The 16,001-nt window shown below is 38.6% G+C and overlaps 1 protein-coding gene across 1 annotated transcript; it reads right to left on the bottom strand.

The window, feature by feature from the left end:
• Window positions 1-11,461: 11,461 nt before the first annotated feature.
• LOC121852499 (vesicle transport protein SFT2B-like) lies at window positions 11,462-14,834 on the bottom strand (the record flags this gene model as incomplete). The annotated part of the gene is made up of 5 exons (XM_042346466.1): window positions 11,462-12,398; window positions 13,333-13,362; window positions 14,321-14,379; window positions 14,478-14,513; window positions 14,754-14,834. Coding segments are annotated over 5 exons (246 nt in total), but the record flags the coding sequence as incomplete, so codon positions are not given.
• Between the last annotated feature and the right edge of the window lie 1,167 nt (window positions 14,835-16,001).

Below are 16,001 nucleotides of genomic sequence, written 5' to 3' on the forward strand. Positions count from 1 at the left end.
CGAAAAAAAAACCAACTGAAACTTTCTCCTTGCCTCCCTCTCCAAAAAAAAGCAGCTGAAACCCCCCTCCCTCCCCTCAAACACACACACACACACACACACACACAATCACCTACAGTAAACAACCCAATCAACCTGTATGTGCATACATGTGTATGTGTGCATATATGTATGTGTGTGTATGTGTGCATATATGTATGTATGTATGTATGTGTGTGTGTGTGTGTGTGCATATATGTATGTATAATGTATGTGTGTGTGTGTGTGTGTGTGTGTGTGTGTGTATGTATGTGTGTTGCAAAGCTTAAAGCCAAGCCTTGAACGAACGAAAATTCAAACGAGAAGCAAAGTCGGGCAAAGCACACCCTCGCAGTCAGTCCCTTGCTTGTTCATTGACTGTGAATATTCCAAATAATGAGTGGCCCCAGCCATTGCAGGACTAAAAATAAACTTGACTCTAATTGCTTTTTCGCCATGTGATCCTGTGTGATGACGTTCAGCCGAATCGCCATTGGTTTTCTTCTCTGCCAGCTATTGGATGGAGCGCAATTTTTTTCCATTCAACTATTTTTTAATGCACAGTGTAGAGGGCAGCCAGGGCTTTGCTAAAATGTAGTATACAACAACGACAACAACAAACAAACAAACCAAAAATTACATTTGCGTGGCGTCTTTCACGTCGAGAGGACGTCCCAACGCACCGGACAGTCGGTGTTTCCGACCCGAGCTGGGGTTTGATATTGGGGAGGGTGGAGGCCGGGGGAGGATGGGGGGGAAACAGAGTGATCGAAAGCACGGTGGAAGAGGAGGGTTTTGAGATGGGTCTTGAAGGAGGCAAGGGAGGGGGCGAGACGCTGGACGGCGGATGGAGTTCCAGAGGGTGGGGGTAGGGTGGCAGAAGGCCCGGCCACCAATGGCGGGGTGGGTGTGGCGGGGGACGTGAAGCAGGCTGGAGTCCGCTGAGTGGAGGGAGCTGGCAGGATGATAGGGGGGAATAAAACCATGGAGGGCTTTGAAGGTGAGGACCAGGATCTTGAACTGTATCTTCTGTGTGATGGGAAGCCAGTGGAGTCAGGCGAAGATGGGGGTGATAGGGTCGCAGAGCCTGATGTGGGAGAGGATACAGGCTGCAGAGTTCTGGATGATCTGTAGCCTGTGGAGGGAGGAGGAGGCCGACAAGCAAGGAGCTTGCATAGTCAAGACTCAATGTAATGAAAGCGTATATGAGGGTTTCGGCGGCCTGTGGTGTGAAACAATGGCGGAGCTGGGTGATGTTGCGGAGGTGGGAAGGCAGAGTGGGTCATGGCACAGATGTGGGGGAGAAAGGATAGCTGAGGGTCAAACAAGACACCAAGGTTCTGCACTGGCTTAGCAAGGTGGAGTGTGCAACCATGGATGGTGATGGTGTCAGTGCCTGAGGTGTGGAGGCGCTAACAGGAGCCAAGCAGGAGTGCCTCGGCCGGTGATGTTCAACTGAAGAAAGTTAGCTCTCATACAGGACTTTGATATATTCTGTTAGGACAGCAATGGTCCTGTCAAGGGTGGAGGTAGAGAGGTACAGTTGGAAGTTGCCCCATGTCTGCGGATAATGTCACCAAGAGGGAGCGTGTAATGTTGAAGAGGGGACCAAGGACAGACCCCTGAGGAATGCCGCACAAGACGGTGCGGGGGTTAGAGGAGAAGCCATTTGTGGAAATGAAGCGGACGCAGTGTGAGAGGTACGTTTTGAATCAGTCAAGGACAGAGCCATGAAGGTTGAGGTGAGAGGAGAGGCGGTGGATGAGGATAGAGTGGTCAACTGTGTCAAAGGCAGCAGAGAGGTCAAGGAGGACGAGGAGGCAGAGGGAGCCCTGGTCGCAGCTGGACAGAAACCCGATTGGAGGAGTTTGTGAAGGGAATGGCGGGAGGAGGGAGTGAAGCTGGGAAGCAACAACTTGTTCCGGGACCTTGGAGAGGAAAGGGAGGTTGGAGATGGGACAGTAGTTTGAAAGCAATGATGGGTCCAGGGAGGGTTTTTTGAGATAGGATTGATGACAGCCGTTTTTAATGGTTTAATGGTATACTTTTTAATGGCATAGTTATTATAATGTACTGAACTCTCCTTTTGTCAGCTGTTTCTCCCCGAGAAGTGAGGTGCAACTTTTCTCGTGATCTGTCAGGTCTTGTGGTGAAACCAGATGAATTTGAAAGGTGAAATTATTCACAAAGATAATGACTTTGCTTTCATAAGGAAACCAGCGTGAGTTGAACTGAGCTGGCTGAAATATATCTGATTACTTTAAATTGTTCCGCAACTTTGGTTAAAAGAACCTACAATGTCTTTCGTTTCATCCACTTTTAGAGGATTTCAGCTATGGTACTGTATATATATTTAGATATTCACAGTCGTGTAGGTACTCGAATACATGACACCTTACAATAAAAAATTGTTATAGTGCCTTTCATGTCATGAAGATGTCTCCAAGTGCTTCACAGGAATGCAAAGTAGTGACTGTGTATTTTGCAGGCAATTTCAGCAGCCGATTTGCCTACAGTAATGTCCCACAAACTGCCAAGAAGTGGATGAGCATTTTTTTGGGGGATTGTTGGGTCAGAACACAGGAAGAAACCCCCTTCTCATTTCGAGTAGTACCAAGGGATCTTTAATATCCGCCTGAATATGCATGTCAGTTTAATGTCTCATACAAAGGACAGTACCTCGAACAATATAGGGACCCCAGCGCTACGTTGAAATGTCACCAGGGATTCTATGGGCTCAAAGTCAAGGTGTTGGTCTTATACCTACAAACTTCTGATCAGAGAACACAGCATACCAACTTGTTCACTTACACACACCACACATACATATATATATCATATATATATATAATTGTTTTTTCAGCTAACCAATTAGAGAAGGCAAATGAGTAGCTTCACATTGATACGATTACATCACTGAATACTCATTTGGTTCGTGTGTAGCAAAGCTTTATTATTCTGTATTTTCTAGATCCATAGCAAGTTAAAGAAACTTCAGGGTAAAGGACTTCGGAAACCAATCAGAAACTATTTAATTGCAAAAAACTACTGAAGCAGCTTCAGCCATTTTAACCATTGGAGGAAACAATTTGCTCCAATGTTGTCAACCCCTTCCTTATCTCCAGCCAACAAATTTACAGTGTCCGGTCGATTCACATTAGGGCAAACAGCTTGCAAAGTACCCAAAATATCACTAATCTGGAATTATTCACGGGACAGACATTTGCATCAAATTATGAGTTCCCAATTTGTCGATCAAAACAATTTTGTGACAAAATTGTCAGTCGTTCATCGGGAGAAGGAAAAATGTGAAAAATGAACTTCTGTTTAGCCCACAAACATACAATCAATTCACTTTACAGTATATTTTGTGAAGCGCTTTGAGACATCTAGAAGACATGATAAGCGCTATATCAAATGCAAGGATTATTTATTATTAAGATGACTATACTGAGAGTTTTAACTACAAATATATGTAACATAATATAACCTTGTTAACCATGATTAGTTTCATTTTTGAAGAGTGCAAAGAGTGCTGGCAAGAGGCATTGTTTTAAATTAAGAAGTCATATTTATCTATCAAATTATTTTAACCTGATATTGGCATTTGAAGGTGCATGTGTACCTTCAAATAAGCTTTTAATTTTCTGCCACATGGCCAATAAAAGTGCACCTGGCCTTTTCTTTTTAAAAGTTAATTTCCTCATGGGTCATTTTATCTTCCTCTCTCATCCTGTATACAATAGCGATATCTCGTATTAATAGTTCCGTATTAAAGGGAGGGAGGATGAGAAATGACACAATGCCCCAAGGAAGTTAGATTGTGTGGAGGAAAAGCTTATGTAAAGAAACTCTAGAAAATAGTCATGTAACTTGAAGAGATTTAAAAAAACACACAAGTTCAAATATTGCCCCAGAATAAATCAGGGATTTGCTCGAGTGGTAGCACTTTGTTCATCTACTTAACATAGACCAAACCAAAGGCCACATCTTGGGGTTCTGGAAAATCCCATCTCAAACACTAATGAAATATTCCCAAACTATTTTTTCTGTTCACTTTTCAGATCACCGTGCAAAACTTATATCTAACTCACCGAATAGAGTAAACAAAGTATTTACATTGGAGATGCATTTTTAGGTTTTCAGCCAGACCTTGGACAAAGGGTGGTGATTCATTCACACTCCCATATTGAACCGAGTTATGTTTACACTTACATGTATTTGGGATAATTTCTGAAAAACATTTAATATTTTCTTGATTGAATGATGGGGTATGCTGCCCTTTTCAATTAAATCCAATCAGAGCAAGGTCCTATACAAATAATAATAATAATAATCCTTGCATTTGATATAGCGCTTTTCACGTCGGGAGGATGTCCCAAAGCGCTTCACAGAACATACTGCAAAGTGAATTGACTGTATATTTATGGGCGAACGCGGCAGCAATTGCGCACAGCAATGTCCACAAACAGTCGTAGATTGAAAATGACCAATTTATTATTGTTTTTGGTTTTTGAAGGGATTATTATTAGGCTCTGTGTGGAGTAAGAAAACTTGCCCAAGGTTTCGCCTGACCTGCCTGGAATAGAACTCAGGTCTCTCACTTGCAAAGCGAGTGCTCTAACCACTGAGCTACAGGACTCCATGTCCTATACAAGATAGTTGTGATAAACAACAGTTGGAAAGAATAGTAAGCAAGGAAGATGGCATCTGGGAGGCAACAAGTAAATTCAGGTGAAGATAAAGAATATTTTATGACCATTCTCAGCAAATAGTTCAAAGTGAAGATTAGACAACCACAATAGACAGCGGGTTTCAGACCCATGAAAAAGAAATGTTCTCAAAAGAAAATCTAGGGTTTTACTTACATGTTGAATTCTCAACAAAAGGATGTGGAAAAATTGCAGTAATGACATTACAATATTGAGATTGCTGTCCCTCTTTCCACTGAACATGCAAAGAATAATAACTACATCCCATTGTTAGATTCCCAGGAGTGGCAAAACCTTAGGCAAGTTTCCTTACTCCATGAGCCTCTGTTTACCTAGCAGTAAATAGGAACCCAGTTGTTAGCCAATTGGTGGATCAATTTTGGGGGTAATAACTTGGTTCACTCAATCCACGATTATTTGTGGGACACTGCTGTTCACTGCCGCGTTTTGCTTACAAAAATCTACAATCAATTCACTTTACAGTATATTCTGTGAACTGCTTTGAGACATCTCAACAACATGATAAATTGCTATATTTAATGTAAGGATTATTATTATATTGCTCAAACACTATTGCACTCACTTCCTCTGACTTAGCGCAAGGTGCTATAATGGCAGATCTGGTTGGCACTGAGAATTGGCTTGAACACTTACTGCAATGTGCATAACAGATAATTAATTACTAATTTATAATATTTCTTAATAACATTCCAATAAGGAGTTTGAGTTACATAAAACTTACAGTCACTGAAGTGGGTCACACCAACTCACTATAAGTTCTGCTCTAATGTGATCTACTGTGAAAGAGAATTCAAATAGGATTCCAATTAAGGATCTGTTAATAAATATCACAGGTTGGATCCCAATGTTAGAATGTAAAGAAATTAAATTAAAATAATTACGAGAAACATCCATTTTTTAAGATGGGGAAAAGTTAAATGATTGCACAAGGTCATAAACATGGTCTGAGTGATGTCGTCTCCCTCAGTTATTAATTTAAATGTCTTAATCTATACATCAACAGGTGCTTTGAACAACTAATAAGAGGTATTAACTGACAACATTTGATGAATATTTCCATCTCCTGCACATTATCCAAATCATCTGAAGCAGAAAACTGTGCTGAATGTACCAGAAGGCTGCAGAAACCCAATCTCCCAGTCAGTACAATACTGTCAGCAATTTAAAGCGTCAGGTTGCTTTGCACTGGATGAAGATATAATTGAATTACTAAAATAGCCATCTGCCTAATCTCAATTTTAATCAAAGGAAGACGGCACCCTAGGATTATAAGACTTAAAATGACTTATCGTAGATTAGGTTTCTTCAAATTTCAGATGAGTATTGCAGCAGAAGCCTTTCATTCAAAACATCTTGGTCATGAGTGCAAAGGTTCCTTTACCTATTATGCAATCACTACAAATGAATGACATCTTGGAACTGCTACCAAAGGTTTCATTTTAATTTTTTTTAAAACAATCCCTAGGTAACTGTGGTTTATTGTACAACATTGATCCTCGCACCTCAGATCCGGTAATGTCACATTATTTCAACAAGTAATTTTACAGATAGTTTCTACCAGAAATCCTTTATTATTTATTGTTCACCATCACTTTTTCTGCTAATACTAGCATTTCTCCCCTCCTCTCTCCGAACCCGTGACTGTGAGTCCTCTCTAACTTGCACACGATCGTGCATATGTTGTCTGTCTCTCTCTCTAACTCGTGTGGAGTCCTGTAGTTTAGTGGTTACGCAGGTGGCTCACACGTGTGAGGACCCGGGTTCGATTCCTGGGCTGGGCAAAACCGTAGGCAAGTAATAAGGCCCCCACCCCCAAAAAAGCTTACTCAATCCACGACTGTTTGTGCGACACTGCTGTGTGCAATTGGCTCCCTTGATTCACCCACAAAATACACTGTCAGTCCACTTTACAATATATCCTGTGAAGCGCCTTGAGACGGCTCAATTATGTGATAAGGCGCTATGTCAAATGCTATTACAACCTCTTATAATAATCTTTACATGTGGTATAGTGCCTTTCAAATCAGGAGGATATCTCAAAGCACTTCATGGCATTTAATGTAAAGAGTTGTGGCTGGGTGTTTTGTGGGCAAACGTGGCAGCCAATTTGTGCACAGAAATGTCCCCCAAATAGCCAATAAATTGAATAACCAATTTTTTATTTTGGGTGGGCAGGGGATGAGGGGAGGGAGATTGTTGGCCAGGACACCAGGAGAAATCTCTTCTCTTTTTCAAATAGTGATATAAGATCTTTAATGTCCACAACAGACAGATGCAAGCTCCTGGTTAATCTTGCAGCCATCCTCTGTAAGCACAAAGGTGACACACTTGCCGAAGCATCTCTATATCCTCTATAACTTTTAAGGTTTGATTCTCTCCTACCCAACCACTGATATGAATTAAATAAGCCAATTTGTTTACTTTTGAAAATCAACAATTTAATTTCACTTACAACTTACTGACTTTTTTTATTGTATTTGAATTTAAAGTTGTTAAATCAATGTATTCCCATCCCTCCCCCAAAACATACACACACACACACATGCTCTATAGGATGTCAAATCAAACGGACCTACACTTCCTAGGTTCATAGTTCACATTTTAACTTTTTAAAAACTGGGATATTACCTTTTTACATTTGCCTGGCACCCACTCGTTTTTTTTAAGTTGCAACTTTGTTTGCATCAATCAAGTGTTTAAAGCAGTTAAGACGTAGGAGCAGGAGTAGGCCATTCGGCCCCTCGAGCCTGCCCCGCCATTTAATAAGATCATGGCTGATCTTCTAACCTAATTCCATTTACCCGCCCTATCCCCATATCCCTTAATCCTTCCATCCTTTAGAAATCTATCAACTTCAGTCTTGAATATGTTCAAGGACTGAGCATCCACAGCCTTCTGGGGTAGAGAATTCTACAAGTTCACTACCCTCTGAGTGAAGAAATGTTTCCTCAACTCCTCGAAAAGGCTGACCCTTAATCTTGAGACTATGACCCCTAGTTTTAGATTCTCCAACCAGGGGAAACAGTCTCACGGCATCTACCCTGTCAAGACCCTTAAGAATCTTATAGGTTTCTATAAGATCACCTCTAATTCTTCTAAATTCTAGAGAATATAGGCCTAGTTTACTCAACCTATCCTCGTAGATCAACCCCCTCATCCCAGGAACCAACCTAGTGAATCCACGCTGCACTCTCTCTAAGGCGAATATGTCCTTTCTTAAATAAAGAGACCAAAACTGCACACAATATTCTAGGCGTGGTCTCACTGAGGCCTTCTACAACTGAACAAGACTTCCCTACTCTTGTACTGTAACCCTTTTGCAACAAACAGCAACATGCCATTAGCTTTCCTAGTTGCTTGCTGTATCTGTATACTAACTTTTTGGCACTGGTGTACAAGGACGCCCAAATCCTTCTGAACACTACCTACTCTCTCCCCCTCCAGAAAATAATCCGCTTTTCTATTTTTACTACCTAGGTGAATAACTTCACACTTCCCCACATTATACTCCATCTGCCACCTTCTTGCCCACTCACCTATTTCCCTTTGCATTCTTCGTGTGTCATCCTCACAGCTTACGCTCCCACCTATTACCTAAACAGATAATTGAGTACAGCAAAGAGCTAAAGGGCTGTTGTGTGGGGCATAGCCAGTCCACTGATTACGGCAACATATAATTCTCATCTGTGAATTTCCTGGTTAGTCGACTCGGCTCTCAAATAATGGTGTGGTAATTGGGGAAGGTCAGAATTTAGATTCCAAAATGCTTTCTCAGTTATCTGCTAAACAGTGGTTAGCTGTTGGAGAGGTCCAATTCACATGCAGTGCCATAGATCCTATAGTATAATCTACAACTGTAACCAGCAGGTGTCACCCTTGCTCTACCCAAATGATAATAATAATATAATAATGATGGCGGGGGAGCAAAGCCATCAGAGGATGTGAAAAACCTGGTGAAAAACCTTACCGTAGATCCAAATCCGTTCCAGGAAAGACATTCAGGATGTGTTTTTTTTTTACTGAAAACAATGTTTGCTTTGAGAAATCAATAATGGAACGATTTCTTTGCTCTCTTGAAATGACATAAGAAATAATAAAAAAAAATCAGCTATTGGAAATGTACTGTAAGATGTTTTATTTCACTCCAAAGAAAGTGTTTTCTAAACAAATACCATAACAAAGCCAGAAACACTACTTAAATGTGTCAGTTGCAAAGCAGCATAATTCAATCTCACACAAGACTTGAAGTTAACATCAGGCACCATGGTTTACAAGTTTTATAATCATTACAAACCACATACAGTAGTTAAAATTAAACCACGTAGTACTGGCTCTGTATGCATGATACACCATGGTGAACTGCACTGCCACACAATGGTACGATAAGGCAAAACTACACATTATATTCCAATATGTGCAGCACAAGAATTGACACTTCATCTATAAAGTACAGCCTTTATCAGCTACTCCTAAATATATCTTCCTATTAAAATAACATATTCAACAAATTAAATGTAGAAAATGTAGAATTAGTGCACAAAAAGACCAGTTATGTTTAAAGTTACAACTTGAAAATAGTTAACTGAGCTACACTGATACAAGCACCAGTGTACAAACTGGCTGATACAAAAAGAGAAATGCATTTTTTTTTGAAAATTGAGGCAGCATCCTTCTCTTCCTCCTGCTTGATCTTAGCTGACATTGAAAAACTTTGCAAAATCAAAAAGTACATTGTTCAAATTCTGCATCAATTACTATTTTGAGGTAATCATAATTAAACTGCATTATTGAAATGATTATGCTCAAGACTCATTCCAAAGTGTAGAAATTTAAAAAAAAGGTGGGGAATAAGATTTAAAATAGAGAAACATTGTGATGTGAACCAAAAAAAAGCAAATCAAATATTTTTAGGATCTTCATCCTTCATCTTTTTTTAAAAAAAATACAGTAGCAGCATTTTTGCATATCAAAATCATATTTCAGGCAATTTGAACATTCTCCAGAAAAAAAAATTGAACTCCTAATTCTTCAACTAAACAAAAAGACTGCCTCTAGGCAGGATGTAGCCTTTTAAGACATATACTTTGAAGCTTCGATATCGGTTTCACACAATGAATCATTAGCCATTAATTCTTGCTGTGGAGGAGAATATTGGAGCCCGATTGAAGCAAACACAAACACTTTCCTCTCACCCAAGGAAAAATACACGAAAGTTAATTACAGCAGCATCCAAAATTGACCACTTTAATGAAGCTCCCACAATCTCTAATTTGACCTTAAAAATCACAAAGCTAAACATGAAGGTATTTCAGAAGAACTTTAAATATGCATCACTTGGTCTTCCCCACTGATATTTAATGTAATTTATTGTGAAGGCATCTTTTTAAAGTAACCAAGCTAAAGTGAAAGTTGAGACATTAAATATTACTAGTGTTGCAGTGGTTACCAAGTTATTACTGGTAAAGAGAACTACAAAATTGAAATTCAAATAAAATCAAGGCAACTCACAAAAGTACACATCAAAATCCAATATACAATCAATCTAAAGGACTTGTTCTGTAATGTTTCAATTCAGTTATAGGTGCACTTAAATCATATCAACCATATAATGATTTCTGCTATAGGCTCCAAAGGAATCTAGTAGAACAATCTTGGAAATATTATACTTTCTAAACTGACAGGATATTAAAGCTGAAAGCTGCATGTCAGATACACAATGAGGATTCTGATTCCTGATAAAATTAGTAGGTAATAAACTATTGATAAGAACTGAAAACCCGTTGCCTAAAGACATCTTACACTAACTAAGAAATTCCCTACAGCTCTTTAGTATTTCAATGAATAACCAAATTACTGTTTACTCTGAAACAAGTCACATTCAATTTACCTGTTTCACAAATTTAATTGCGGCTTTTACTTCAGTAAGCAATACATTTTTATGTCAAATTCTCTACTTAGTTTTTTTTTTTAAAACCCCTTATAATGCATTCATTTCAAATCAAAATACAAGATGGATGCAACAAACCAAAACCAAAATTTTAGAACAAAAAACAAGTATAGAGGTCAGCAGGTTTTGTTAATCCAGGTGCATTTCTCATTGACCTAGCTCATCCTCTTCAGATGTGGGAATCACTTTGTCCAAGTTTCTAAGCGGTTTATACAATAAGAATTCCATTTTACCCGCAGATTGAAAGGTGTAGCAATCTTCAGAGCTGCAGTTTTGTAAAATTTACATAATTTTAAAATGCCAAGTGCTTCAGAATACTTGCAATTGGCATCAACAGCAAATGCAAGTTTACATCCATCATTTTCCTCCACTATAAAATGGGATTTTTTTGGCTGCATTCCATCTATATTGATCACAAGGCCATCATCAAAACAAACTGTTTTTACGTCTCAATGCCAATATACAATTATACTGGCTGTTAACTGGGGTTAGGTGGAGAAGGAGTATGTGAAAATCCCTTTTAAAAAGGTTAAGCATTGTATGCATCAAAATAACTATAACTTGTTATAATGAAACAAAATATTTGGTAAGTTTAGAAAAGCATATTACACAATTGCACTGCTTCTTTTATGCCACTTGGCAAAACATTGCTCAGCGCAGCACATAAATTGCAACATCAGGTTGTACAATCCGTATAGAAAATAAGCATGTTAAAGAACTTGTGCAACAGATTTCACCATTCTTATAGTAGCTCGGCTCAGGGGAAAAAAATCTGATTGTAAGGCACTGCAAATTTATCTGAAGATGCACCTTTTTCTCTCCCACCCCCCCCCCCCCAAAAATATAAGGCACGAGAATGATTTCTGATTTTTTACAGCCAATTGTTTCTTGGTGTCCAATATTCAGTGGTTAAATTGCACATTTTATTAGAAAATAAATGGAATCTCTTAAGTATATTCTTTCTCCTTCAACAATGTGCTTAAACTACATAACAAAAAGACTGCATCACTGGTCCAAATAGCGACATCTTCAGGCACTTTCATTTCTTCATTATTAATGTAGGTAAACAGGTACACTTCCCACGATTAATTTCCATAGCAATTATTTGTGGAAAAATAAAATGTTAAGGCATGTAGAATTAAGTCTACAGTATGTGAACCCAATAATCCCTTTGGTCAATATTTAAGATAATGTCTCATTACAAGAGGCTGAAACCAAATATGTTTTCAGTCTCTTCTGAGATTTCAGCACTGGATACGGTCATTTCTTACAGACTTGCAATGACTGACGAATTTCACTGGGGAATGACTTTGACTTTTTTTAAAGTACAAACTAAACAGATCAGTCATTAAGCTATTAATCTGTATTGATCATGTCCCTGCAGATTAACATTTTGTTCACCATTCTCAATGTTAACCTTAGATAGAGAAAATTAGAAAGGCTTCACGGTTTAGGACCATTTCCAGCACTTGTATTATTGATAACAATATCACGCTTCACCGAATGTATGCAAGATTAATGGTGATAACGCATTATAAAGGCACACTTTATAATAATTACTAAACTTGTAATTTTGTATAAGCTGGTGCAAAAAGGTGTAGCCCAGAAACCCCATTCTGCAACTCCAAACTCTTATCTTCACCAATTTCAAACTCCATCTTCAATCGAGGCATGTTGTAAAGCACTTCTTCACTGCATCTCTGTATTGGAAATGCATTCAAATGTTAATATCTTTTAGTACAAAATAATTTTGAATTACTGAGAAGAATGAATATTTACAATGTTACCCAAATTAAAGCAACACCCATACACCCTCTATCTGAGAATCTCTGGATTACCATGAGTAGGATATCTGGCTAATATTTCCTTCTCTTATCAAGAGCATTAAGGCTAATCGTTCCCCTGTGGCTGAGACCAGCTAACTCAGCAAAGAGATTCCAACATGCAACTTTCCTGTCTGGATGACAGCAATGCAGCACGTGAAGTCTTTATAGAATGCAATTTTGCAATATAATTTAAATAGTGCCTTTCACGTCAGGAGGACGTTTAAAAGTGCTTTTACACAGCTGCTGGGCACCCAAAGGCGGTGTGTTTGTGTGCATAAAGAACATCCATCTTTGGATACGAGATTATGATTATATAGAACTTTGAATATCAGCAGTTAACTGTTTCATACAAAGTTACCTTTCGAAAATCAGTCTGATCCAGTTACCATTGCACAAGTTACACCAATTATTTTTAAAAAAAATCTTATTGCAATGCTTCACAATACCAACTTTTTCAATATGTTCAATGGCAAGATCTTTGAAAAATGTAAATAATAACACAGAATCTATTTTGTACGAATTAGGTGGTTTAGTTTCAAGATCAGATGTCAACATTCACACCTGTGATAACGTAAACAGACCGATGTTCAGGTCAGTGTTAACCAGATATATTCAAAAGAATGTCACAATCAAGTAGGGAGTTAAATTAAGTTAAATATATGTAAATTAATCTTAAAGGGGAGGGCTTTGTCAGTATGCTTCAGTTCTTTGCTTTGCTAGCTTGATACTGAAAACAGAGAACAATCTTGGAATACAGGTGCAAGTGATTGGAAGTGAAGTGAAGAGGGGAAAAAATTGCCCAACTTACCTTGCAAATGGAATGTATGAAATACTGTACCTGATAGAGAAAAAAACACTGATTATAATACAGTATAGTGAATATTTTTCATATTTAAGTCGATTCACATCACAAGGATGCCTCTTTCATTGATGGGACTGGTTGATAGAAATCGGTCAAGACTTTAAACCAGCTCAGGGACAAAAAATTTCTCTCTGCCGGATACAAGGGCCAGAAATGAAATTAGTTTGAAGCAGCATCAGTTTCATTCAGGTGCCAGAGCATGAAACTCCATATAAATTGCACAAATTGCACCTCACTAAGAACATCTGGAAGATAAACAAAGTATAGCAAGTATTTGCAATGACTTTGAGGCACACTGTTGGGCAGAATAGACAGAACTTAATGAGCTATATTCCGATATCGTATTTCACCTGCTCAACACAAATAATGGGAACAAATAATGGATGCCAACGTTGGAAAAGGTGCAGCACCATGATCCCTCAAACTAAAGGGAAGATTGCAAATAAAGCAGTCACAATTTGCTCCCAGGCCTCTGCTATTTCTTTGCTGGTTTTGCACCTAGGAAGTACATTCATGGATTACTGGATTTTTTTTTTCCGGTCACCTATGGGAGTTGACTGCCGATGCTTAGGTGAATCATCACAGCAACATCGCCAAGACTACTCAGCAGCTCGGTAGTGATTGTGGTGAGACACTGAGAAGGAATCAAACTAATGTTCAGTTGTTCCAAGTTTATCGTGGAACACTCAATCTCACTTAATATTTTCTAGTTTTAAGAATTGCAATTGAAGAGAAGTTCAAATGCAGGTTCCCGTTCTAAGACTCATAGTACATGTAATCCCCAGAAGCAACAGAGCATGACTCACTGGAAAGCGTAAAACTGTATGGTTATCTATTTACGGTCAAAAATGGCACAAAGAACAAAACATACATTGCACTTGATGTGCTGAATGGCTCTCTGACCTGAAACAAATCTGTATAAGCATTTACTTACCAGGTCATTGCAAGGAACTGCAACAAGCAAAATATCAAAGCAAGTGCAGCCTTCTTCCACTACAAGACAGAAAAACGGATTACTCAGCAAGCACTACTCTACTCTTCTCTACTCATTGAAATACTTTCATTGTATTGAAAAGATAAAAGAAACATACCCAAAAGGCAGAACACAGTGTACATGCAAGGCAAATCTGCAGAATGAAAAATGTATAAGATTTCACAATTCAACAGCAAACATAAAACCTATCACGTTTTTACAGACGCATTTCACGTTAACTAGATTTTCACAGTACAATTAACCAAATTTTAAGTCTTTGTAAATCGTCCAAGCTGCAGTTTCTAACAATGTAAAGTGCAATTGTTTAAGTGTAAATTTGAACAGTTTCTGCAAATTTTAAATACATTTTTTTAAAAATATATAATTAACTCACCAGCATCACTATGGTAGCTATCAACCGAGTTGGGTCAAACATTCTTTTACACTGTTTGACAGGTCCATCAGAAAAACAGTACTGCGGGAAAGAAGAAACTAGCCTCAAACATGGGCATACAAAATTCATAATTAGGTTACTTTCATGGAAGAAGGGGAAAAAAAAACATATTTTGGAGTAATTTCAAATTTCTTAAAAACTACACTTCAAAGTTAAAGAAAGCAACTTATGTCAGACCTGGTCACTTCTTTCTGAGTTATAGATAGAAATGTTGCTTAAAGTAGACCTTATAACCCACCTATAACCCAAACAGGTCTCATGTACAAACTGTGAAAGGAACTTTGTTTCCTCAGTTATGGTGTACAAGATGAACCGCAACAAATGGCTACACTTCCAGCATATTTGTAAATTTGCATCAGAACCTTATTCAAAGCTCAGTTACCATCATTATCCTCTCATAGATTTGAACAAGAAAAGGTGAGCATTGATGCCATTGAAGAACTAACACGCTTACCCAAATGTCTCAAGTTAATTGATGTGAAAAATAAAAGCTCCTGCAAGAAAAAGTGCAGAGATTGGGAACATGAGGCATTGTTATGGACAGAGTAGAGGTAGCTGTACGAGTTGTGACTATCTGGTGACACTAACTGGTCAAAGAGTCAATATATTCTATTCGTACCAATTCGATTCACCAATGACCCTAAAGGCTTGGCTCAAATTATCAAGCTCAAGACACCCAACACTTCACACTGCCATTTTAAGAAAGATTCCCAAAATTAAATTCAGTGTTCATCATCCATTTGCTTTTTGATGACATTGCAAGCTGTAGGATAAGTGTGCACTGCCATACAATTCAAGGGTAAACAGGCCGTTTTCCACTAGGCAGACTGCAAATCATGCAAGGTCTGATTTGAGGCCATTTCGGAGTCCTGTAGCTCAGTTGTAAGAGCGCTCGCCTCACAAACGAGAGGAGCTGGGTTCGATTCCCGGGCAGGGCAAAACGTTGGGCAAGCTTCCTTACTCAACGTGCTCCTGTTTACCTCGCAGTATGTAGGAACCCGGTTGTCAATTACTTGGCAGATTGCTCTTCCAGGGGTAATAATTCCTTCAAAAGAAAATAATAATAGTGATTTGGTCACTCAATCCACGACTGTTTGTGAGACAAGGCTGTGCACAATTGGCTGCCGTGTTTCGTCACAAAATATACAGTTAATTCACTTTACAGCATATTCTGTGAAGTGCTTCGAG

This window comes from Callorhinchus milii, unplaced genomic scaffold, assembly GCF_018977255.1.
Source record: "Callorhinchus milii isolate IMCB2004 unplaced genomic scaffold, IMCB_Cmil_1.0 Scaffold829, whole genome shotgun sequence".
NCBI lineage: Eukaryota > Metazoa > Chordata > Chondrichthyes > Chimaeriformes > Callorhinchidae > Callorhinchus > Callorhinchus milii.